Source organism: Andrographis paniculata, unplaced genomic scaffold (genome assembly GCF_009805555.1).
Source record: "Andrographis paniculata isolate CXL003 unplaced genomic scaffold, ASM980555v1 Contig86END, whole genome shotgun sequence".
NCBI lineage: Eukaryota > Viridiplantae > Streptophyta > Magnoliopsida > Lamiales > Acanthaceae > Andrographis > Andrographis paniculata.
The window spans coordinates 6,761,138-6,783,749 of record NW_026137624.1 but is presented as its reverse complement, the minus strand read 5'-3'; the positions used below and the strand labels follow the sequence as shown (position 1 = coordinate 6,783,749).

Sequence of the window (22,612 nt, the reverse complement as noted above, 5' to 3'; positions counted from 1 at the left end):
TTTCCTGCAAGAAATGATTATGCTTTCTACTATATGTATGTATGTATGTATGTATGTGTATATTACGTGGACAACATTACAACATTTGAGGGGCTTCATTCAAATACAAATACAATTGAGATATATATATATATATATCAGGACTGATCGACATGCTGCTTCTGCTTCCTAATTTAACAACAACTAGTAATTATAATACATATCTATAAGTACATATGTCGTTAAGATTCGTACCACTATATATATATATATATATGTATGTGGATTAGGATTCGGATATGATCGATCAGTGATATATAAATAAAAATAACATAAGATATCTATGTGTTTAGTATATTAAGTAAAACCATATGTGTCCATTCTCTTTTAATTCTATATATTAACTTAATTACTGCTGTATTTTTGTAATAAAAACTTATTCAACTTGAGGGGTGTGTGTGTGTGTGTGTGTATGTAAAGAAATTAGTAGTGAAGGCTACTGTCCTAGTGGGTTAAACACTATCAAGAATCTTTTTTCCTTTTTTTTTTTTTTTTTGTTTTTGTTTTTGACCTAACAAAATCCTACACAATTTTCGTGAATAAACCCCACTCCGATCCCATCCAATAACCACCCCTTGGATTGCCATTGATTCAAATTTCAATTAATTAATTGTGCCCTTTACGACTATATATAAACGTACACCTAATTTACACGTAAGAACTCACGTATGCATGCATGCATGCATGAATACAAAAAATGCGTGTGTACATAAAAACAACCACTCTCTCTCTCTCTCTCTCTATATATATATGTACGTCACATCAACGAACTTTAATTAATTGTGTCACATATAATAATGATTAATCTTGAATGGCCCAAATAACTTTATAATTAATGAGATGAATTGATTAGCTAGGACTAGGATGGTGCTTATGGCTTTTAATTTGTTTGTGTTCCAAGAAAGATACCTCACCCTCACCCCCAACCCCAACCCCAACCCCAACCCCAATGTTCATTTCACTATAATAAATATTCTCCAAGTGTTTTCCCTTTTCAATTCTCTCTCCCTCAAATTGCCAAAGTGCACTTAATAGTAAAGTGGATTTCCCACTAAGGGTGGCTAGTGTGTGTGTCATCACAAACGGAGAAGATTCATTTCCCTTTTTCACATGAAGTTTTTTTTTTATTATTTATTTATTTAAAATAAAAATATATAAATTATTGGATTCCTCCCATGATTTTGGATGCAACTATATATATGCACGTACTTGTGCATAGTGAATGAAGAAACACACACATGCCCTAAAAGGTTTGTGCCTTTTCTTGAACTTACATTAATTTGAGAATTTAATTAAGAAATACTAATATTATATTATTTCATCATCATCGTGTTTATTAATTCTGTCCAATTACAACTCTTATAAAATAATATTTTAGTTTTATAAATTGTAAACAAAATAACTGTGCTAGCTTTACCATATATATTAATAAACATCACCTATTTTAAGGGCCGCAAAATTAAAGGCCCAATTACTGACACAATAAATTAAACTAGTAGCCCAATACGAAAGCCCATTGCATTCCAAAAGATAGTAAAATTAGCTCTCGCAAATTTCAGCAACATTATTAAAAAAAAAATAAAAAAAATAAACAATAAATTAAATTAAACACACGTCTCCACTCTATGAGCGGTCAGCGCTTACCCGGAGGATATTTCCCCATTTTGCTTGATCACAACGCTGCCCGGGCTGCCCGAACCCTCTCTGGAGAGATTACGGTCAGCTCAACCAGAAACTCCACCACAACTCCCTTCCTCCCTTTTTTTTTTTTTTTTTTTTTTTTCTTTTCTTTTCTTTTCTTTTCTTCCTGCAGTTATTATTTGTTGCTGTCTCTGTGCCTCCCGATTCGACGGTCCAGATGATATTTCCCTCCGATCTCGCTTCCTGATTCCCAGATCTACCGGATCCTAACTCAGATCTGCTCTTCTGGTTAGCTTTACGTTCAAATTTTTTACTTCCTCTGCGCTTTCTTTGCTGCTTTTCGTAGTTCGATCTACGTTTGCCTCGATCTACGCGGTTTCGTGCGTAAACAGTTTGGTTTTGCTTTATAGTTTTCCTGTGTTTGAGATATTCTTGAGATTTGTTAGTTCCTCGATTTTTTTTCTGTTATTTTGAAAAAAAAAAAAAAAATTGTGGAGTTTTGGGGTAAAAGTGAAAACTTTTTTTCTATGGAAGGATTAATTTATGTTTGTTGATTACATATTAGTTTTTGTTTTGTTTAATTCCAGTTTCATTTCCGGTAGATCTAACAGTGTGTGATTTTTTTTTTTTAGTTTACATTAGTAATGGCGATTAAGTGCGGCTCAGTCAACTTTACTACGCTTAGGCGGAGCCTGCTAAGTTGCGCCGGCGGCGAAGCGGCTTTAGCGGCTTTCTTAGTCTCGGTTATGGTCAACGCTCGGCTCACTGTCTTCACTCAGGTAACATATTTTTCATTACTCCACTATTTATTTATTTATTATTTTTTTTTTTATGCTGATTTTCAAGTTTTTTTTTCTTTTTTTCTTTTTGTAAAATAATTCGATACCTTTTATTATTTATTGTCTTTTCCAAAAAGAAATTTTCTCAACTGTTGACTTATTGACCTAAAATTTTCATATGAAAAGAACTGAGTTGCCATTTTTTCCTCAAAGAAATCGTAATATGCCAAACTTCTAAAGCTGTATTTAAGTATTTTAGTTGTTGTTTTTACGGTTTTATAAATACCAAAATTTTAAATGAAAAATAATAATCTTTAATATAGCATTTTAAATAAAAATATATATATAGTAATAAACGGGAAGCGATGAATCTGACAAACATCTACCGAGTTTAAAGTTTTGTTTTTTTTTTTTTTTAAAGAAAATATATTAAACAGTTGAGTGCACATGTTGAAGATTCAAGACCGAGACGTAATTCCCACTTTGAGCGATGTGGGTACAACATTATTTATGTAGATTTACTTATAAATGCAATATATTCTTTCAAAAGTTTGTTACAATCTCAAACTTCTTTGTGATTGATAGTAATAACCTGCCACGTCAGATTTCAAGTTATTCAGCACAATAGTGAAAGAATTCTTCTTCATCTCTCAATGCCTTGAACATTATTAATCTGCAACTTCTTGCACGATGTTACCTTCCAAACTCTAGGAATACATAAAGCTACTCATTGGCTTATACAAGTTTAGAGGAGATGATCAAACATATTACCCGGTGGATGCGGACGACGATGGTGACGATGAAGATGATGACGACGATGACGACGGTGAAGACAATGACGAGGAAGGTGAGGACGGCAACGATGATGATGGTGGCGGCAAAGCCACCGACCCCACAAAGCCCAGTGCCAAAAAGGGGCCCCCAACAGGAGGCGCCGAAGAAAACGGTGAAGGTGAAGAGGGTGATGATGATGATGATGAACCGGAGGGTGGAGACGATGATGACGACGATGATGATGACGATGAAGATGATGATGGAGAAGGTGGGGAGGATGACGACGAGGATGATGATGATGGGGAAGATGATGATGAAGCAGGAGACGAGGAAGACGAAGAAGATGAGGACGAGGAAGCCTTGCAGCCCCCGAAGAAGAGGAAGAAGTGAATGGGCTTCGAGAAATAACAAGTTAGATGGCTCTTAAGGTTGGTTGTTTTAGACTTATTTTGCTAACATTAAAGCATGAATGTTCTCTCTGGGTTGCAGAGGAGGCTTGTTTAGGATTTTATGGTTGCGTTTTCAGACAATTCCCCCCTATATAAGTATGTTTTTATGAGTATTTTGTACAACTCTCTCCTACTGTTGAGGCAATGTCAATCTTAGTTATCTGAAGTGTATATGTATTTATTTGCCTTGCCTTGCCTGCCCTCAACAGGAGGAGGAGGAGGAGGAGGATCCAATCTTTCACCACACTGGGGATTTAGTGTTGAAGTTGGTAACCTGAATTCAGATTATTTTATAATCCAAGAGAAGAGAAGGGAGGATATGAATTCAGAATTACACAGACCTGTCATAAAAAATGATCCATCACCAACTCTATGGCAAATGAATTCATGTAACTTCAATTTTTGAAACCCAGTACAAAGCAAAATATAAACTAGTGTAGTAAGGTAAAGCTATCCACTTATCCGAATTCAATTCAATTAGTAAAATGAAAACTCTTGTACCTTCCTAGTCAAAGATTTTTCACCAAAATGTGATTTTTTTCTATATCTAAAACCTGGAATAGCAATTGCCAAGCTCGTAACAGCATTAAAACGGTACTATTAATCATCATTTGAATAGCAGCTTAGCAAGTGAGGAATTTATAATCAATAAAAACAAACAGGTATATAAATAAGTGGTGCGAATCAAACCTTTACAACCACAGTGTTGTACAACTTGCATGACTTTTGCTTGCTCCGACCCAATTAGGCGCAGCGAAGAAGGCCAAAATCTGTAAAGTGGCAATGACAACACAAACAAGGTCAATCTTGAGCGTCCCAGTTTGAGATCAAACTAGTGCAAAACCTGGAGAACCAAAAGTACCAATTATAATGATCTTACAGTAAGTGAAGAAAATTGGGTATCCAAAAACTAAAAATGAATGCAATAGTGGATCCCTTTAGTACCCTTACAAGTTATGATTGACCAAAGAACATCCAAACACTAAGCACACAATACATGGTGTCCAAAATCCAAACAAACAAAAGTAAGATTCAGTTGCCCGTGAGACAATGGTAAGAGCAAACTATAGTTAAATAAAAACTGCTGAAGTTACGAACTGCATAGATTATTTACAAAAATATGAAAAAAATGACATGGTGGAAAAGCTTGTCCAAGTTTCTAAGATAAATGCCGCCATACAGATTAAAGTCTTAACAACAAATTTCAAATACCATCAGAAGAAATGCCCCCATAAAACCGTAACAACTTTTCAAAATCTCCACCAATTTTCATCCATCTCTGTGAATCCATTACCAACCTAAGCAAGAACATATCAAAGCATGTTTAAAGAAAACAATTAGATAATGTACCATACATGTTTACAGAATTTAGACTCACTAAATAAGATGATTTATTTATTTTTCTAAAAAAAAAAAAAAAAAAAAAAAACTGATAAAATGTGCCAATTGAATTACACACTAAGCTCATACGAAAGTCCCTAAGAATTAATTAGGCTGGAAAAAGCTAACAACCAAATCAATAGGTAGCAGCATATTCAGTAACAAAATGGAAAGTGATATCCTAATGTAGTAGTAGATTAAAAAATGACAGCTTCCACATTCATTCAAAGAGTGAATATATATTTGCGAAACCAATTGAGAGTAAGGAATTAGGAGCCCTGATTATGCCAAAGTGGTATAACAACCATTTCTGTAAGTCTGCTCGATATCTATCCTAATGAACAATTCTTATTCTAGATATCAATTCTATATTTAAATCTCCACCATTTCCATTTTAGAGCAGGAGATCTCATATGCAACATTGCTGTTATAGACACAGCTACCCCCAGGCACGTTGAGACTTACCAAGGCCGCCTCCAAATCATAGGATCAGAGACATTCCATACCGCCTGCTCTTAATCTCCCCAAATATCTAAACAAAAAAATCACCTCTAATTTTTGCATCGAATTGAAATGCAGCTTAGATGCCACGAGACTCCATTCGAATTTCGATCCTATGATTTAACCAGCATATTCCTAGTGTTTAAATGCTACAAATCCAACAATCGAACAAACACCACTCCACGAATCCTCGACCCTTCAACACACAGCTACCACAACCGATTCAAAGAGCGGCGGCGTTATCCACGAACAGAGAGGCCGGCAGATAAATCGCACAATCGGGATCCTTCACCACGAGCCTTGGTCGCTCCTGCTTCGTTTCCACAATTGCAACTGTAGATCCCCCCAAGTCAGATGGAACGTCAAATCCAGGTCCTTTCATTGAATAGAATAGAGATCACGATACATGTCCACACACCCATTCACAAACGACGTCGTGCCTAATTACACACTAAAAAAATATTAAAAATATTTTTATCTATCTATCTAAAGTTCCCACTGGGACTATGGACCAGCCATGGCAAGCAACACCACGTGGGCACTTGTATCCCCAAGATCCTGGGACCCCAACACCGGATCAATCCTCACCGTCCACAACATATCTCATATCTGGCGTCGACAACCCGGTTTTCCCAAAACAAAATGCCCACCATCACAGGCAGACGGCAGCAGTAGAGCACCGATAGTAGTAGAGTAGTACATTACCACGTGACCAATTCTAAATTAAGATCCGTGGACCCGAAGATTCAGATCGATCCTGACCGTCCACGCGTAACCGTAAAAGAAACACGTGGCGGCGAGAGGCCAGGGCGCTCGTAACAAACCGACCCCTTCATCCCCCTCCGATCCACTCATTAAAAATTGATGCAGTTGGAGATGGTCGGCGATGCAAACGACGACCACATAAATGCGCACGCGAGAATAAATTCCTCCAAAGCCAGCAACTATACCCGCAAAGCTCGGTACGACGATTCGCTATAAATACGCAGTAAATCCAGAAACCCCGAGAAATATCAAAACCAAAATCCAAAGCCGGAGAGGAAACAGGAACAGAAAATCAAAGAGGTATATATATACATATAAATATATTTATAGAGAGCATTGGTGGTGAGTTTACCTAATTGGATTAGTTGTGGATCGGAGATGGCGGACATAGCTCTCCTGGTCGCGGAGGAATTCGAGAGGAGGACGATCTCGCAGGAAGAGCTCGAGGCGTCGTGGTGCGTGGGAGTTTTCAATTTGGCGCTGAACCTCCGGGAGCAGGTGCGGGTGAGGTTTCGGGAGGAGAACATAGACGAGGTCCTTCTCAGGAGGTTCCTCAAACCCAAGTCCAGGATCAGCATTGCTGCTAGAAATGGCTTCTTCTCTGCTTAGTTGATTTGATTCCTACACGATTAATTAGTAATTAATTACCAATATCATCTGATTTTATTATCATCTTCTCCACCCTACTCTACTCTACTCTACTCTACTCTACTCTACTGTAAGTAAGTATTGCCTTGCTCTCAAAATCTTATATCAATCAATCCATCATGGCATTTGTAATTGTAATTGTAATTGTAATTGGAATTGCGTGAGTTTGTTTTGGATTTTCATGTTGTTGAACTCTCAGTACAACATCACAAACCTTAAAATCCAAACAAAAAAGAAACACGCTCAGGACAAAAGTAGATATCATATTTATGGCATCATTTACTTTACCTTTTCAATGCTGCTGCTGGTATGAAAACTTTTTAGTATTTTTATAATAAAAAAAGTTGGTGGTTAAAAGAACCTTAATCAGAGCACGACACAACCACATCCCAATCCCGTCTAATGTATACTTCCCTTTGTAAGATTAGGAGAGATAAATAACTATCTGAATTGCATATAACTCCCACTTTTTATTTTACAGATAAGACTTTAGAATATGATGACTTTTGTAATAAAATTTTTATCTTAACATTAGAAGATTCTTCCATATTAATATTAATTATTTATTTTCAAATAACCATAATATTTATCCGATTATTGTTAGAATTATATCATAATATTTATTTAGTCCACATTGAGCGGTGATTAGAACAGTCAACAGGCATTATTGATAGCGCGTAGTTTTTGAGGGCCCAAAGAGGATGGGTTCTAAATTCAGTGGATTCACTTCACTTTTCAAGGGCATATTAGTAATTTGATATATCATAAAGTTCCGTACGTCTACGTATCCAATATTTCATCTTAATTACTAGTATTTTGCTGATATTATTTCTATGTCGATGAATCAATTTGTTATTTTAAATTTAAATAAAAATATGAATATTTGGATATGTATATTATCTTATCTATAATAATTCTTTTAAAAATATAAATAACGTATTATTACCGCCAAGAAAATATATATAAAGGATTTAGGAGAATCGTGATAAAAAAGTATATAATATATTATTTTTAATTATTTATTATTTTTTGAAATCACAATAAAAAAAATAAGATGGAAAGAAGAAAATCAAAATTTTAAAGGGAAAAGAATACTTTTTATCTTTAAAAATACAGGTGGGGGATGTTTGGAGTGGGCGAGAAACGTGTGCAGGCAGGCCAGGCCAGGCCCATAGAAATCTGCAATTAGTTTATACACAATAATTGAAGGAGGTGATAATGTCATTAGTAATAATGGAGTTAATTATTACCTTCTGCCAACCATCTATCTATCTTAAATAAATCAAATCCATTATCTTACCAAACGCCACTACACTACAACTAAATAAATACATGAGTATGAGTTATACGTAAAAACCTGAACCTGCCGTACTGTGAGGAAATGGAAATTGATAATTAATTTTGATGGAAATTTTATAAATTCAATTAAAAAAAGAAAAGAAAATCACCATTGTGACCTGCCGACCCATTCCTAAACCGACTATCCACTGATTAAAGGGCCCAATAAAATAAAATAAAAATAAAAATCTAATTGAATGAACCCACTTGACTTGATTGCCTCTATCTTCTTCTTCTTCTTCTTCTTCCCCACTATCACACTATTCTCATCACTTTATTACAGTATATAAAGCCCCATTGATTTCGTATATCCTCTTCACCCACTCACTCACTCACACACATATAGATCTATCTCTATATTGAGATCAATTTAATAAATTAAATACATGTCTTCGGCTGGAGCAAGCTACGCGTGGCTACACGTGCAGGAGAAGCGGCAGAAGGAGAAAATGCTGCTGAAGAATAACATGAAGAACAAAAACGAGAAAGCGGAGAATCGACCTGTCCTGCAGGAGACGGCGGCGGCGCCCTACAATACCACCGGATTTAGCAGTAAGAAGAAAATTCATCCGGACATGCAATACGGCGGCTTTAATTAATTTAATTAGTCGTGAAAGTGAAATCCGTAATTAATTAGTAGCATCCGGCTTGCCTTGGTCGCCCGTCCGTGATGTGATGTGATGTCGACATGAGATCGATTGTAATACAGACCGTGTGTCCGTAGATGGATCGATGGATCGTGTTGGTGTGTAGTTTAGTTTCTCTGCTTGTACTTGTTTCTATTGTTTGTTTGTTGTTGATGTTGTTCCCTTCTTTGCCAATGGATATATATATATATATATATATTAATGGATAATTGATTATGGGTGTTTAATTAATTAGCAATAACACTAAAATTGGATTCATTCATTAATAGTAATTGTTGTGGAGTACAATTTGATTTATCAAAAACAAGCGCGTTTTTGTTTCTCAACTCAATAATAGTAGGAGTACTAGTCTCCATTCTAATACATTCTTTTGGTTTCATCACATAAAAATAATTAATAATATAGAAAAAGAAAAGGGGAGATTGGTGGGCTCTAATCATAATAATAATAATAATAATTATTATTATTATTATGAGTATCACAGACGCACTTTGTAAGTGCAGTGCAGTGCAGTGCAGATAATGAATGAATGAGTTGAGAGTGAGAGTGAGAGTCAAATGCCACATCACATCGCATCACATGGCATGTCCGATGTCCGATGTGCAGTGCAGTCCATATATCAACAACAATCAATTATGGGTGTGGCTAGTAAGAAATCTCAAACTAACGAGAATTAACTTTAAATGGAAGAAAAGCACTCAACCTTTTAGCTTCTTACCCTCTCTAGTCTAGTCTAGTCTAGTCTCGTCTCGTCTAGTCTCGTCTCGTCTCGTCTCGTCTCCTCTCCTCTCCTCTCCTCTCCTCTCCTCTCCTCTCCTCTCCTCTCCTCTCCAGAAAGAAGAAGAATACAGTTACAGTTACAGTTGCACAATCTCACTATGGCATTCGCTCGCACATCACATAATAATAACAATACTAATAGTAATAAATAAAAAGCTTTACAACAAAAACACACAACTAATCCCACAACACAAGATCAAGAAACACAACCCCCACACCAAAATTAATCAATCAATCTCCCTCCCTCCCTCCCTCTAAATCATCTCCTACTCACTCATTCCCAAAACTTTCAAACTCCAACTTCATATCATTCACTCACTGATAAGGATGGGTGTAATAGACCATACCGGGCGCCTGCAGCGGCCGGAAACTACCACCAGATCCCAATGCCTGCTGTTGCTGTTGCTGCTGCTGCATCATCGGCACCATAGGCCCCATCATGTATGGCGGAGGTGGTGGTCCAGGCGGCAGCGGAGGTGGGAGGCTACCGTAATCATACGAGCTCATCATTCCCCCGGACGGCTGCTGCTGCTGTTGCATATACTGCAGCGTGTTAGGGTTTGGGACCGAAAGATAGTGCGCTTGTGAGTTTGCAATCGTGGTCTGGGGCACCGCCACTGAAACTGACTGATAATGGCCGCTCTGAGAAGGATTGACCTGCATCATGTAAGTGCTTGGGAGGTTCTCAGATGTCAGTATAGAAGATGATGGTGTAGAAGACGCCGTTAGCCCGGCATTTTTGGCTTCCTCAGCTGCAAATGAAGAGAGCACTGACGTCATGATGTACTGGGACGAGCTTGAGGCAGTGAGCTTGTCCGCGACTTCAGCTGCAATGGCAGCAGCGGATTTTTTTGCTGTTTCCTCGGATTTTGTGTCGGCACCAGTTGAAGGTGTGGAGGGCTTTGGCTCAAATACATGGTCTTCATCCTCTAATCGGCTCCTCATGCTCGCGGCTTCTTCTACCTGTGCCTCTGCCACCTGCCATTTGGTTACATGGATAAAAATGTTTATCAGGAGGTCATAGAAACAATGTAACAAAGATTCCTACTGAGACCATGTCCACAAATCAACAATCACGACGATACAAACCTGAATATGAGTCCGAAGATTCTCCAATTCCGACTCCTGGAAGAAGAAAAGCCATCACAGAGAAAACATAAGTGACTATAACCCTAACAAAACAAATTAACTCAAATATATGCTGATGAGGTGGATCCCACCACAGACCTGCTCATTGAGCGCATCCCGTAACTCAGAGATGAGTGTGGCTCTACTTGCTTCAAGGGATTTTAGTTTTTCAATGCATTGTTTCAATACACTTTCATCGTCCTCCAATTCTTTGGAGAAGGTCTTCCGTGATGGATCTTTTGCTGCCAAAGATAGTTCAATCAATAAAAGGATTTGATTGTTTTAAAGATGAGGAAGGGTTAAGAAATTTTTTAGATTTTTAGCTAATAAAATGAATTACCTTTCGTCAATGCTACATCTACGCCTTTTTCCATTTTCTTGACACGATGAATTGCAGACTTGCATTTATCCATTTCCTGGTCTTCAGTGACATGTTCACTGAGCACCAAATGAAAAGCAGACACTATCTTTTCTGCTCGGCCACCAACACTCAATTTCTAATTTTCAGACAATCATTCTGGTTAAAAGTTGGTATATATAAACCAAAACCCTCAAGGCATATGAAAGACAGCTCAACATACCGTCCTTATTGACCGTGAATCCTTTTTAACAATTTTGACCGAGCGAGACCGCTTCTTCCTGAGCTCCAAAGGTGGAGGTAATTCTTCTCCAAGCATTGTGTCTTGAAGTTTTCGATTTTGGGAACCAAAAACTTTTCTTTCTTCCCATATAGCAACCTATATTCAAAATCAACATTTGATGAAGTAACAGTAATAAAATTTTAAAGTTTTCGGGTAAAATTATGATTTTGGATTTCTTCCGTTCAATGAAAAGGCATCAGGAGGTGAGAGGAACATGTAATCCTCTCAAGAAAACTCACTAATCGGGACACAACATTCTTCCCACGCTCATCACCTTCGTCAACTACCTCTTTGAGCGCAGATGGAAGAACCTTCCAGAACTCGGTGACAAATTCATTTCCTTTGCGCTTGCTGTTCTGCAGAATGTCGTTAGCAAGGTAGAGAAGAGGCACCTTCTGGGCCATCTCCGAACTGTGGAACTGCTTAGCCCATGTTGCAACCACCAGCTCAGCTTTACTGCGGTGGAAAATGCACCAGTGCGACAATGCTTTTCCGAAAGTTAAGGTAAAGAATTAGACACAAAGTAATCACAACAAACATGAATACAAACCATCATGTAGTGCAAAAAGAAAGGCAATACACAATTTATAAACATTAATCAACAAATGTAATTCTCCGCTCTTTTAAATAACTCATAATACAATCAAAGGATCAATCTCAACTTGGGAGTTACAAATCTCGCAAACTGAAGGCAATGGGAAGTGATGAAGAAGACATCTTGGCAAGAAATGGATACTCACAAGAAGTCGAGAATTAGAAACGAACAATTGCTTCAAAAAGAGAACATACGAGCAAGAAAGATAAAACCCCAAGCCATAGAAACGATATTTATTTTACCGTGTAGGAAACCTTTTCCATAGTAGATCAAAATTTCCGTATCTTCAACACTAACTAAACATCAAATAGATAGGTTGTCGTAGAATTTCAAATATAACAATCAAGATTCACCGTTCAACTAAAGAACTCAAAAAAGCATAAAAAAATCAAATCAAATCAAACAAAGACATAATATATACATGCATATACATATATATATATATATATAGACATAGATATAACCCAAATAGACAGCCTAAGCAAAACAATTTCACCATAGGAGAGCAAATAAAAACAGAAACAAGAGCAGAAACAGAAACGAAGTTCAGAGGGATACTTTCAATGCACTGTTGGGTGCTGTTGAGCTTGGAAAGCTTCTCCGCAAGTATCTGATCGCTGAACACGCTATTCATCCCACACTTCGTGCCCCTGCTCAGTACACGTATTTCCAAAACCCTTGCCCTAATTCAACACAAATAAACCAATTAACAAATGCGGCGAAGAGGCAAACGGCAAACGCCCACAGAATCGAAATTCGACCGGCATCGTCAAATTCCCCAGTCGAAGCAAATTAAAAAAGGGAACTTGACAAATATGGCTAGAGAATTGGAACCCTAATCAAACCCGTCTTCCGATTGGATTCTGGAGTAGGTATGGCTATTGGAGGGAAAACAAACAGGGGGGGAAACGAATAACAGCTAGAATATGATACCGGGTGTGCAAATTTTGAGCAAACGTGAGGAGATGGTGAGGGATTTGAGTTGGGCGGTGTTCAGTGTGAAGTTTTTGACAAAGAGAGGGACGTGAAGAAAGCTGTAAGCTCTCAATATAGGGATGATTTTGGAAAATCAAGGGAAGGGTTTTAAAGATCTGATGGATTGTAGCCGTTCGATTTATTGAGTTGTTGAGAATCAACGGATTTTATTTACCTGGCTATAGAGTCCTGGGATCTTAGCAGTTTCCTATGTATTTTGTCGCTCAACATTTGCAAATATTTCTACGTTTGTAAACAAAATTTTGAAAGCGTAGAACTTGTAGCTTTGTTGGTTATTAGATAAAATTAAGGATAACGATTGAATCGGGCTCAAAATTTTATACTTGGAATGGATTAGAAGATAAATTAATTTTTTTACTATATAAATCTCCCAAATAATAATAATAATAATAATATTAATAATACTGGTTTTTTTTATTCCCTTTGGTCAAGTGCTGTTAATAGAGTAATATCCAATTCAAACTTGAACGAGAGTAATACCCTGAAAATGCATACTTTCAAGGTTCTAGCGTCAATCAACAACTCCAATTTTGAATATGCATTCAATTACATACAATGGAATCTTATGACAGATTATTATTATTATTATTATATTTGTCAGTTCATCACAAAAAAACATTTGAGAATATTATCCATCACTTTGCCAACTCCAATCAACAGAGAAACATACTTTGACATAATAATCCTTATTTGTTGCAATTTAATCTTGACATGTAATAATACTATATAGTAGTAATAAATAGAAGAGCCACCAGTATTCTGTAAATTAACACAACTAGAGTTCAAACTGCTTCCCCATCAAAATTGCTCATTCGATGGCATATGCCAAACAGTAATTCCAGTTCAAATCTCAAAAATAAAATGAAATCTAAAGAAAATTAAGGGTAGTAATGGAGCAAAGCTATCTGTCTCCTCTCAGTGGTCGGCGGGCAATGACTTAATGATGTCTGAATCGCCTGCATAATGAGCATAGATCGATGAATATCAATGTATGCGAAACAGATTGCAAAAATGAATGCACGCAAGAATTCATCAGCATACCTGGATCGACAATGCTGAGGCATGACACGCGGAAGTACTTGCCGCAAGCAGTCCCCAAATCAACGTTGTCTGAAAGATCAAGGAAGGAGTGTGAGCACCATACATTATTTCTAAATTCCCTTTCTGTACACCAGAGTGTTGGCAATAAATTGAATATTAGGTATTTCAAACATTAACCTCAAAATAATAACACGACGCCCACAAGTGAATAAACTTAGTAAATTTTCATCATCATTATACGGATTCAACTATTTTACAGTGGATTTGTTATGTTCGTAGACAAGGATTAGAATTGTATAACTAAATGGTTTATCATATTACAATCATAATGCCCACAATCATGCAACCTAAAATATGTCAGTAGGAAACATCTGTGAATGTATACAATTAAATAATAAGTAACAGCAATGGCACTGCTTTAGGGGAATCTGTAAGTTGAAACTAGATGTGCATAACATAAGCTATAATGTCGGAAGAAAGCATATGCCCCCTACGGAATAATCCAATACAATCAACATTGATCACAAATCAAGGAACAATAAATGATTCAAAGCCAGAATTATAAAAATCCACGATCTAAAAAAATATTAATACTTGAAATATTAACGGTGATTCACACAATCATATTCCTTTACTAATTCTCCAAACTCGAAAAAGACCCTTACTATTTGTTCTTATTTGACTGAATTAACTAAATTGATAGAACATCGATGCAATGCAAACCAATTCACATTGAAAATCACAGCAATTCCTTAGACGTGGTTAAGTGATACACTTAAAAAATGATAAACTACAAAATAAAATCAAACTCTAACATCAGCAAGTTGGCAACTTCTTAACAAAATTCCTTTAAATACCCTACGTTGATTATGCTTCAATATAGCAGTAGATTATACTTAAAATAATATCAAACGCATCCATTCTCATTCCAAAATCCAGGCGTAGAATTATAACAAACAAAGCAATAATAATCCAGCAAGCGTATATTTTCATAGCCTAAAACATAAGTCTAAACATAGTACTCACTTCCGTTGTAGTGGTGAACCCCAACTTTTGCGAGCATGGCATAGTACTCAATCTCAGATTTTCTCAACGGCGGGCAATTGTTGGAGATGAGAATCAACTTACCTGTAATAGTCCAATCCACACAATATAAATTTCAAACACACAGCCAAATCGCATCAACCGAAAAAATACACATAAACGCAAAGGAAAAAATTGGAACCTTTGGAGCTGCGAAGCGATTTGAGCACGGTCTTGTAACCAAGAGTGTACTTGCCACTCTTCATCACCAGAGCCAACCTATTGTTGATACTCTCATGAGTCTTCTTCTGCAGAAAGTTCGGCAATACAAATAACAAAAGGTTAGTCGAAGATTGCAGACTAGAACGCTAATAAAAACGAAAAACATATATTGATAACCAGAAATTTAAGAAGTGTGAGCAAGAGTCATACGGTCTTCTTGGCGGCAACCATTGTTGGATCTTGCTCCGGCGGCGGCTATGCTGAGATGACACCAAAACCCTAGAAGAGCTGCGCTGCTGATGCCGTATGGAAAGCAAGGGTTTTCATAGGGGCAGCTACGGCTAAGTTACAAATTTACCCTTAACCGTTCTCCAATTACCAAATGGGCCCAACTCTCTAGCACTCATGGGCTTATTGGACCTTCTCACGAGCCCATTTCTATCCTAGCAAATTTGAGCCCATCAGAGCCCGATCCATTCTATTGGACCCTATTAAGGTCACACATGGATCCATTGCACTACTTTGAATTAGTTGTAAATATTATTTATTTGCATTTTTTGTTCTTATACAGCCTCTACGCGTTGTATTTATTTCAATTATTTATTGATTCCCTTTTTAATCTCAATATTAATTAATTATTAAACGAATATAACAACTCACGTACATGCAGCCCATCCACAAAAATGCCAGCAAGATTTCACCCGCTAATCATCCATCAAATTTCCAGCGTAGGATCGGTTCAGACAGCTATGAACGGTGCAGATTCAAGCGGGAGTCAGGCTCCCTGGACTCCCAAACAATTTGCGTCTGCATTTGTTAGAATCGTGGACGAGACTTTCTAATTAAACGTGCTACAATATATTTATTACATGGCCAACACTTTTATTCCCATGAAAGATGAAACCCCTCTTTCCAAAATCTTGCCTTTATTAATTTCTTAAAATTTAAAAAGGGCCATATCTGGACACTTTTGACAAACCTATATAAGTGCATAGAAAGCACAAAGGAAAATTTTCAAAACAGGTCTTGTAAAGGCTTAGTACAACCCCTTTAATTAGAATAACCCTTTTTCCTTAATTCTCCCTTTTATTTTGTATTCATAACCAAGAAAGGAATATAGTCCCGAGATTGGTGGACTCATATTCTTTAGTTAACATTTTCTTATATATATATATATATACACGTCCAAGTATGTATGCATGTGGCTGCTATCCATTTTAATTTTAATTGAAATATGGGTATAGTAGGGATTTTGGAGTACATTTGCGAGGTGATGAGCAATGGCAGTCATAAGCATAACAGGATTAGGAAGATGAAGCAATTTCAGACAGTCAATCTCAAAGTCAGAATGGATTGTGATGGCTGCGAACTCAAAGTCAAGAAAGCCCTGTCCTCCTTACGTGGTACTTGTATATATATATATATATATATATTTTTCTTGTTTGTCTGAAAATGAATGAATGAATGAATTATATTGTACTGTAGGAGTGAAATATGTGGAGATTAACAGAAAACAGCAGAAGGTGACGGTGAGGGGATACGTGGAGGCGAGAAAGGTTGTGAAGAGGGCCAAGTCGACGGGGAAGAAGGCTGAGATATGGCCGTATGTGCCCTACAATATGGTGGCTCAGCCGTTTGCTCCGGCTGCCTATGACAAGAAGGCGCCGCCGGGGTTCGTCAGAAGAGTTGATCATTTTCAGGGACAAAGATTTGATGATGATCAGGAATCCTATGTTGCTATGTTTAGTGATGACAACCCAAATGCCTGTTCGATTATGTAATGAATTTGGCGTTTAGGTATTAGTTGAGGGACTTTATTTGTTTGTAATTTCATTTCTTAATTTATTTTTGGTGCTAGTGTTGTTGAGTGAAAGTTTTGAATCAAATCTGTTTTACATAAATACCCACAGTCACTACTTCGATTCCATACTTATGTCATTGTTCATTTACCAACAATTCCAACCTATTTATTCAATACGACAAAATAATAACAATAATAATATTCTCGTATATATATACATACACAGAGAAGCAAATGTTCAACGGAAGTTATGTCCTAAATCCTCTATTTTTCGGATAACCCGACGAATCCAGCTTCCATGCTGCAGGGATGAGTCATGAAAAAGTACCCGTCGGGGATGGGAATTCGCATACACAGCCGGCGCTTGCTCAAATTTTTTTGTCACCGGGGAATCAGGCTTTTGAACACTGCATCATGGAATGGAGAATAGATTAAGACAGTTGAATGTGTTATGTAAGCTGTTTGATGCAACCATTTATTACAAGAATCAATTGAACTGTCATCCTATTAAAAAGCGCTCGAAGCAGGAGTCAAACAAAATATGCTCTGCAGCAAAAAGATCCATAGGGACACAAATAGCAAAAATGTTCAACAAAAGATCACTAAGAACTCACCCCATGAGGTGCAAAAGGTTCGTTCCTCAATACATAAATAAGGCCAGCACTTCATTTTGATCGGTTTCCCTTGTAAAGCTCGACAAAATTGACGTCATATAAAAGCGTCGCATTTGCAGGTATGTTACAGTCTCCTGAGCAAAACAACAATTCAAGTAAGACTTCAAATTTCCAAAATAATGGTATAGCGAATTTCTTGTGTTAAATGTGAGAATTCACAGTCGAACAAATAGAAATTTCACCTGAGAAGCAGCCAGCAGGTTCCGGTCCATATGCCAAATGAGGAGGGATAAAAAGCTTTCTCTTCCCGCCTGCATAAAAACAATGATCATAATTTTCTGGGGCTACCTAAAACAGAGCTAAAGAATGAGGCACACTCGAATGTTGTTAGTTCATATCTTACCGACGTGCATCGGCGGGACGCCTCCACCCCCCAAAATGCCCTGATCCAACCCTTTAATGACCTGAAGAGACGAAACAGCTCTATGAATCGAACAATTAATGTTTAGGATATATATATATCATCAACCATGGCGTAGTTCTTGCTATTTTACATATGTAATTAAACCAAAGTCTGCAATGTAGGCCAAAGAAGCCGAGACTTGAGACAACTTGGTATTCCAACACCCACCGAAGGTGTCATCCAACAGATACAATAATTGTGAAGAAAACAATTAATGCTAGTTTGATCGAGAAGGATCGGATCACTCACCTTGCCCACGCCAAGGCGCATTGTGACTGGTCGACCACGTTTGTAACTGCTGTCGAAAACTATTTCATCAGCGAACCTTGCAGTGTAGTGTACCTACATTACCAATGTCCAATATATACTGCAGAATTGGTGCCAATTCCAAACCGTATAAATAATTGAAATCAATGGTTAATGAATCGACGATGATAATGATCGTGTGCGCGTTCAATCCACCATTAGGTTCCTATTTTCACAAATTCCCCCAGTATATTGACTACTGAATACTCAGTTGTATATAAATCCGTAATTTTGATGAAAACGGCGAAATACAACAAAAACTCACATTAATAAGCTGCGAATAAGGAACCGCCTCGCCATTCCCAACCACCAAATCGCAGTAGCCGAGGCCCGAACGCACAAAACTGAGCTCGCACGAAGGCTCCGCCAATGTCGCGAAGTATTCAATCCGCGTGGCTTCCGCTTCCAAAGGCGACGCAGCGGCCACAGCCGTAGCAGCTAGAATCCCCGCGGCGAGTCCCGCCAGTTGCTTTCTCAAATCCCTAGCAAAAGCATTGGCGCTGCAGGCAGACGAAGACCTGGACTTGAAATTCGGAAGCGCGCGAGAATTTGGAGCGAGGAGTGTCAATTGTGAGGTCGTCGCCATGGCAGCGCAGCAGGAATTTGGTATGCGTTTTTTGCGCTATCTGATCTGCAGTCTGTGGGGCGGAGTGGAATTTATGGGATAATGTCTTTTATTTACTTATTTATTTTTCTAATATCCTTATCTTAATACTAAAATATTAAAATATTTTTAATACTTATGTAAGTTATTATAAGACTACACTCATCACTAAAATAGAATGAATATAAAAAGATATATATAGTCCATCAATACTCATGCTGAAACTATATGATCTAAATATAAGTATAATGATGTTTTTGACCCGCCGACTAAAATAGTAATGTGAATGCAGTTTCAAGAGATCGGAGAAATAAAATAAAATTACATCATGAAAAATTGAAAAAAAATACAAAAATAACATGATCAATGAAAAACAAATAGGATGAGAAATTCAAAACGATATATAATATAATAAAAAGGATGTCCAAAGAGCATAAGTCTTTGAGTTCGAAAATGTCGATCTCATATGATAATGTTTTCTTGCATATAATTTTAAAAATTAAACTTCTCAAAATCCAAGTCTTCCCATTTAGTTAAATCACTTTCATGCATCTTCAATGGCCAAATCATGTCATCTCCAAAGTTATCCTAGCAAAAATGTTGAATCGATAATGTTATTTAATGTTATATAACAAAACTTAAGTAATAGTCGAAAACTTTTATCGTAATTTAATACCTCCAAGAAAAGATTGTCATGGAAGAGAGAGCGCGGCAAATGATCATCGCTTTTGTATATTTCTCTAGCATCCATCTTGTGATCGTCTTCGTTGTTGAAGTTATTAAAGTTATCGGTCTCTTGCCCTTTGTCACTTGTATTCTTGTGAGCCTCGAAGGAATTATCGCACTCGGTTATAAATTTTGTTGTGGATATAAACCTATGGACCATAATTAACAATAATTCCCAAAATTAAATAATAAAAAAATTATATTATTGTACAATTCAATATGGTTATGCTATATATATATATATATATTTAGAATATTACCTTGGATCTACTGTGTTGTATGAGCACTGCGTTGACATATGACTCATATTGTTGCATATATTGGACATCATTGGTTGCTATATAGGACATGAATATTCTTTTAGTAATGCTATTAGTTAAATAAAAATAATAAAATGATTAAACATCATAGTATTTTGAAATTATAGAAAAAATGAATACCTTTAAGGGCATTTCAAGAGACGAGATTTGAGCATCTGATGATACAATAGTTTGAAAGTCGTCATTAGGAAATGTTAAAGCGCACATATTCATCAAAGTTGGAATATTATGTATGTTGCCAAAGAGTTGAGAATTGTCATCTTTAGTCGAATTTGTATTGTCAGATAAATCTTGAAGAAAATCGTAAATATCAATGCTGCAAAAATGATCAAAATCGTTAGTATAAATAACAATCAAGTAAAGAAAAATGAATTTTGTATTATTGAATTATTGCATACCAATTAAGTTCGATAGAAAGCTCTTCTTGCATTTGCAATTGTTGAATCGAAGAAATTTTCAATGGTAAATCAAATTTGTTTGTCATCGCGTAAGATGAAAATGGAATTTCATTATGCTTCTCCAATCCCATTTGATTCATCTGAATCATAACAAAATGAATCGAACAATAAAAAATAATAAAATTAATATTGTGAATAAATACATGTAAATAAAAAAATTATTAATTGAACAAGCATTATTAATCTTTCTGACCTGAACATTATTAGGTTGTCCATATGACATTTGAAAATTAATGCTCAATGCATTCTGCATTAGACCACAAAAACAACAAAAATTGTTAAAAAAAAAAGGAAAAGAAAAGGTCGTCAATTAGATATAATTGTAATAAAGATATATCCACCAACTTTTCTAGCAACGACTTTCTCAAGCGATTTTTTCAGATTTCTTTCACACCAAGTTAATTGAAATGAAGAAGGATTTTCTTCGGCTTTTGCTTCATAATTTCTACATCAAACAATAAATCGATTAATTTTGCATCAAACAAGTTTTGAGCCCGCACAATACATAGACTAAATCATTACATGAAAAAAATCTATACCTCAATTTCTCTTCCAAAACTTGCAACTCGAGGCTGCTCTTCTTAACTTGAAGCTCGAGATTCTACCATAATTAAATTGTAGGTAATATAATAAAATAAAAACATATTATTGAAAAGTAGATAAAAGCATAGAGAGATTTTTATTACCTCAATTCTTAAACCATCAAGATATTGAAGAATGATCATTTAATTGGATTTTTACATGCACCAAGAGGAAGTAGTGTTGGTTAGAATAATACTATTGTTTGAAAAAATACATCCACATTACATATAGAAAAAAAAAAATATAATAATAATAATAATAATAATAGTAATAATAATAGATCATTTTACTAAAGTCTTGAAATTAAAAATAATTATATCATAATTATAATATATATATATATATAAATAAAACTTAACTGTTTGTCCAGAAAAAATAACTTGCCGCTCTCTCCATTGATGTGGTCAGTAAGATTCCTCAACTTCTTCAATTTTCCCTTCAATTATATATATATATGAATATAATCAATACTTAATTATGCAAATTATTATAGAAGAGAAGCATACCTGAAAATTATGTACATCTCTGATTTTTTTACAAAAAAATCAAATATATTGGTCAGTACTTAAAGTCCATTAGTAAAATCAAATTTAACAAATTGTAAATAAGTAAATAAATAATTACTTGACTCGATCCTCAGAGGAAATGTTGATGTAACGAAGGAGCACGTCTTCGATCCTGTAAAATTATAAAAAAAATATATATATAATAAGAACAATTAATTTTAAAAAATAAAGATCAAAATATATAATTAAAAAGGAGGAGTTAGATGGGCCTTTTTTCGCCGGAAAACTTGCTAATTCGACCGGAAGGTGAAAATGCAACAAACGCCAAATCCACATCGCAACACACGGCAAGTTCATTTGCCTTTTTCATCAGATTGCTACGACGCTTCGAATATGTCACCTGACATTTCGTCGAATCTTCTATTTTTTTCATCTCGATTTTGCGCCTTGGCATCGAGGTAACTCGCTCCGAACACAAGAGTCAAAGAACAAGATTTCGGAGAAGTATGGAGAAAATAGTTAGCATAAAAGAAGCAGAGATGAGATAGTTATATATATATATACAAATATTCAGAAAATATTTCATTGATTTTTATTTTTTATTTTTTGAATAAATCCAATGCATTTACTGCCCTTTTACTGAGAATCCGAATTGCCAAAGAACAATAATAAAAGGAGTATATACTAATTATTAGCCATGAGTTTTTTTACCATGTCCTCAAGGCCATGTTTGGCTAAAGTTTATTTTATGGTCAGCTACATGGATCTCCTCTGATTTCAAAAATCAACTTTGGGCATCTTTTATTATTATTATTATTATTATTATTATTATTATTTCTTCGTGA

General features: G+C 36.0%; 8 protein-coding genes and 2 long non-coding RNA genes across 12 annotated transcripts in view; 4 read left to right on the top strand and 6 right to left on the bottom strand.

Annotated features, from left to right (window-relative positions):
• The first annotated feature begins 1,699 nt into the window (after positions 1-1,699).
• LOC127242425 (uncharacterized) lies at positions 1,700-3,848 on the top strand. 2 transcript variants are annotated; one of them, XM_051261967.1, is made up of 3 exons: positions 1,700-1,968; positions 2,313-2,459; positions 3,171-3,848. In XM_051261967.1, the coding sequence occupies exons 2-3, from the start codon at positions 2,325-2,327 to the stop codon at positions 3,621-3,623; spliced, it is 588 nt and encodes a 195-aa protein (XP_051117924.1). In that variant the 5' UTR covers positions 1,700-1,968; positions 2,313-2,324; the 3' UTR covers positions 3,624-3,848. The 2 variants fall into 2 exon arrangements, with proteins under 2 accessions (XP_051117924.1, XP_051117925.1); XM_051261968.1 differs by lacking the exon at positions 1,700-1,968 and adding an exon at positions 2,042-2,060.
• LOC127242431 (uncharacterized) lies at positions 3,602-5,712 on the bottom strand. Of its 2 annotated transcripts, none has more exons than XR_007836779.1 (2): positions 4,373-5,712; positions 3,602-4,023 (listed from the first exon to the last, which is right to left on the bottom strand). It is a non-coding gene; the product is annotated as an uncharacterized LOC127242431 (long non-coding RNA). The 2 variants fall into 2 exon arrangements; XR_007836780.1 differs by having other exon boundaries at positions 3,602-3,956.
• A 740-nt stretch (positions 5,713-6,452) lies between these two features.
• On the top strand, positions 6,453-7,152 carry LOC127242430 (uncharacterized). The gene is made up of 2 exons (XR_007836778.1): positions 6,453-6,628; positions 6,707-7,152. It is a non-coding gene; the product is annotated as an uncharacterized LOC127242430 (long non-coding RNA).
• A 160-nt stretch (positions 7,153-7,312) lies between these two features.
• The window catches only part of LOC127242422 (ethylene-responsive transcription factor RAP2-4-like), a 43,695-nt gene continuing 28,395 nt past the window's right edge, over positions 7,313-22,612 (top strand). Inside the window, exon 1 of the mRNA XM_051261964.1 lies at positions 7,313-7,323. The gene's annotated coding sequence lies outside the window, so the exon portion shown is untranslated. The remainder of the gene's footprint in view (positions 7,324-22,612) is intronic.
• LOC127242417 (uncharacterized) lies at positions 9,063-13,276 on the bottom strand. Its single transcript, XM_051261956.1, has 8 exons — positions 13,256-13,276; positions 12,664-12,788; positions 11,750-11,997; positions 11,451-11,606; positions 11,210-11,366; positions 10,969-11,111; positions 10,831-10,866; positions 9,063-10,719 (listed from the first exon to the last, which is right to left on the bottom strand). Exons 2-8 carry the CDS (start codon positions 12,737-12,739, stop codon positions 10,057-10,059), a joined length of 1,479 nt encoding a protein of 492 aa, XP_051117913.1. The 5' UTR covers positions 12,740-12,788; positions 13,256-13,276; the 3' UTR covers positions 9,063-10,056.
• Positions 13,772-15,709, bottom strand: LOC127242429 (60S ribosomal protein L30-like). Its single transcript, XM_051261972.1, has 5 exons — positions 15,598-15,709; positions 15,368-15,473; positions 15,169-15,270; positions 14,143-14,211; positions 13,772-14,057 (listed from the first exon to the last, which is right to left on the bottom strand). Exons 1-5 carry the CDS (start codon positions 15,616-15,618, stop codon positions 14,017-14,019), a joined length of 339 nt encoding a protein of 112 aa, XP_051117929.1. The 5' UTR covers positions 15,619-15,709; the 3' UTR covers positions 13,772-14,016.
• LOC127242427 (heavy metal-associated isoprenylated plant protein 23-like) lies at positions 16,622-17,190 on the top strand. Its single transcript, XM_051261969.1, has 2 exons — positions 16,622-16,790; positions 16,873-17,190. Exons 1-2 carry the CDS (start codon positions 16,622-16,624, stop codon positions 17,166-17,168), a joined length of 465 nt encoding a protein of 154 aa, XP_051117926.1. The 3' UTR covers positions 17,169-17,190.
• Positions 17,276-19,227, bottom strand: LOC127242424 (photosynthetic NDH subunit of lumenal location 4, chloroplastic). The gene is made up of 6 exons (XM_051261966.1): positions 18,837-19,227; positions 18,515-18,607; positions 18,206-18,266; positions 18,045-18,113; positions 17,803-17,936; positions 17,276-17,595 (listed from the first exon to the last, which is right to left on the bottom strand). The coding sequence occupies exons 1-5, from the start codon at positions 19,155-19,157 to the stop codon at positions 17,854-17,856; spliced, it is 627 nt and encodes a 208-aa protein (XP_051117923.1). The 5' UTR covers positions 19,158-19,227; the 3' UTR covers positions 17,276-17,595; positions 17,803-17,853.
• Positions 19,342-21,420, bottom strand: LOC127242421 (uncharacterized). The gene is made up of 9 exons (XM_051261963.1): positions 21,366-21,420; positions 21,219-21,280; positions 21,025-21,124; positions 20,873-20,926; positions 20,620-20,759; positions 20,342-20,537; positions 20,162-20,238; positions 19,852-20,050; positions 19,342-19,763 (listed from the first exon to the last, which is right to left on the bottom strand). Exons 1-9 carry the CDS (start codon positions 21,402-21,404, stop codon positions 19,668-19,670), a joined length of 963 nt encoding a protein of 320 aa, XP_051117920.1. The 5' UTR covers positions 21,405-21,420; the 3' UTR covers positions 19,342-19,667.
• On the bottom strand, positions 21,417-22,263 carry LOC127242075 (agamous-like MADS-box protein AGL66). Its single transcript, XM_051261406.1, has 5 exons — positions 22,037-22,263; positions 21,886-21,939; positions 21,768-21,786; positions 21,621-21,697; positions 21,417-21,456 (listed from the first exon to the last, which is right to left on the bottom strand). The coding sequence occupies exons 1-5, from the start codon at positions 22,219-22,221 to the stop codon at positions 21,417-21,419; spliced, it is 375 nt and encodes a 124-aa protein (XP_051117363.1). The 5' UTR covers positions 22,222-22,263.

What these genes read in the sequence shown, in the direction of transcription:
- LOC127242425 (XM_051261967.1), top strand. Translation starts at nt 2,325, where the DNA reads ATGGCGATTAAGTGCGGCTCAGTCAACTTTACTACGCTTAGGCGGAGC. An exon ending in GGCTCACTGTCTTCACTCAG is followed by an intron (nt 2,460 to 3,170) that starts GTAACATATTTT and finishes TCCAAACTCTAG; the next exon opens with GAATACATAAAGCTACTCAT.
- LOC127242417 (XM_051261956.1), bottom strand. Translation starts at nt 12,739, where the DNA reads ATGAATAGCGTGTTCAGCGATCAGATACTTGCGGAGAAGCTTTCCAAG. An exon ending in AGAATGTTGTGTCCCGATTA is followed by an intron (nt 11,607 to 11,749) that starts GTGAGTTTTCTT and finishes TTTTGAATATAG; the next exon opens with GTTGCTATATGGGAAGAAAG. An exon ending in GGGATGCGCTCAATGAGCAG is followed by an intron (nt 10,867 to 10,968) that starts GTCTGTGGTGGG and finishes TTCTTCTTCCAG; the next exon opens with GAGTCGGAATTGGAGAATCT.
- LOC127242429 (XM_051261972.1), bottom strand. Translation starts at nt 15,618, where the DNA reads ATGGTTGCCGCCAAGAAGACC. An exon ending in ATCGCTTCGCAGCTCCAAAG is followed by an intron (nt 15,271 to 15,367) that starts GTTCCAATTTTT and finishes GGACTATTACAG; the next exon opens with GTAAGTTGATTCTCATCTCC. An exon ending in GGTTCACCACTACAACGGAA is followed by an intron (nt 14,212 to 15,168) that starts GTGAGTACTATG and finishes TTGATCTTTCAG; the next exon opens with ACAACGTTGATTTGGGGACT.
- LOC127242427 (XM_051261969.1), top strand. Translation starts at nt 16,622, where the DNA reads ATGGGTATAGTAGGGATTTTGGAGTACATTTGCGAGGTGATGAGCAAT. An exon ending in AGCCCTGTCCTCCTTACGTG is followed by an intron (nt 16,791 to 16,872) that starts GTACTTGTATAT and finishes ATTGTACTGTAG; the next exon opens with GAGTGAAATATGTGGAGATT.
- LOC127242424 (XM_051261966.1), bottom strand. Translation starts at nt 19,157, where the DNA reads ATGGCGACGACCTCACAATTGACACTCCTCGCTCCAAATTCTCGCGCG. An exon ending in CTTATTCGCAGCTTATTAAT is followed by an intron (nt 18,608 to 18,836) that starts GTGAGTTTTTGT and finishes TTGGTAATGTAG; the next exon opens with GTACACTACACTGCAAGGTT. An exon ending in ACCTGCTGGCTGCTTCTCAG is followed by an intron (nt 17,937 to 18,044) that starts GTGAAATTTCTA and finishes TGTTTTGCTCAG; the next exon opens with GAGACTGTAACATACCTGCA.
- LOC127242421 (XM_051261963.1), bottom strand. Translation starts at nt 21,404, where the DNA reads ATGATCATTCTTCAATATCTTGATGGTTTAAGAATTGAG. An exon ending in GTTTTGGAAGAGAAATTGAG is followed by an intron (nt 21,125 to 21,218) that starts GTATAGATTTTT and finishes TGTTTGATGTAG; the next exon opens with AAATTATGAAGCAAAAGCCG. An exon ending in CTTTCTATCGAACTTAATTG is followed by an intron (nt 20,538 to 20,619) that starts GTATGCAATAAT and finishes TCATTTTTGCAG; the next exon opens with CATTGATATTTACGATTTTC.
- LOC127242075 (XM_051261406.1), bottom strand. Translation starts at nt 22,221, where the DNA reads ATGCCAAGGCGCAAAATCGAGATGAAAAAAATAGAAGATTCGACGAAA. An exon ending in AAGTTTTCCGGCGAAAAAAG is followed by an intron (nt 21,940 to 22,036) that starts GCCCATCTAACT and finishes ATAATTTTACAG; the next exon opens with GATCGAAGACGTGCTCCTTC. An exon ending in TTATTTTTTCTGGACAAACA is followed by an intron (nt 21,457 to 21,620) that starts GTTAAGTTTTAT and finishes TTCAAACAATAG; the next exon opens with TATTATTCTAACCAACACTA.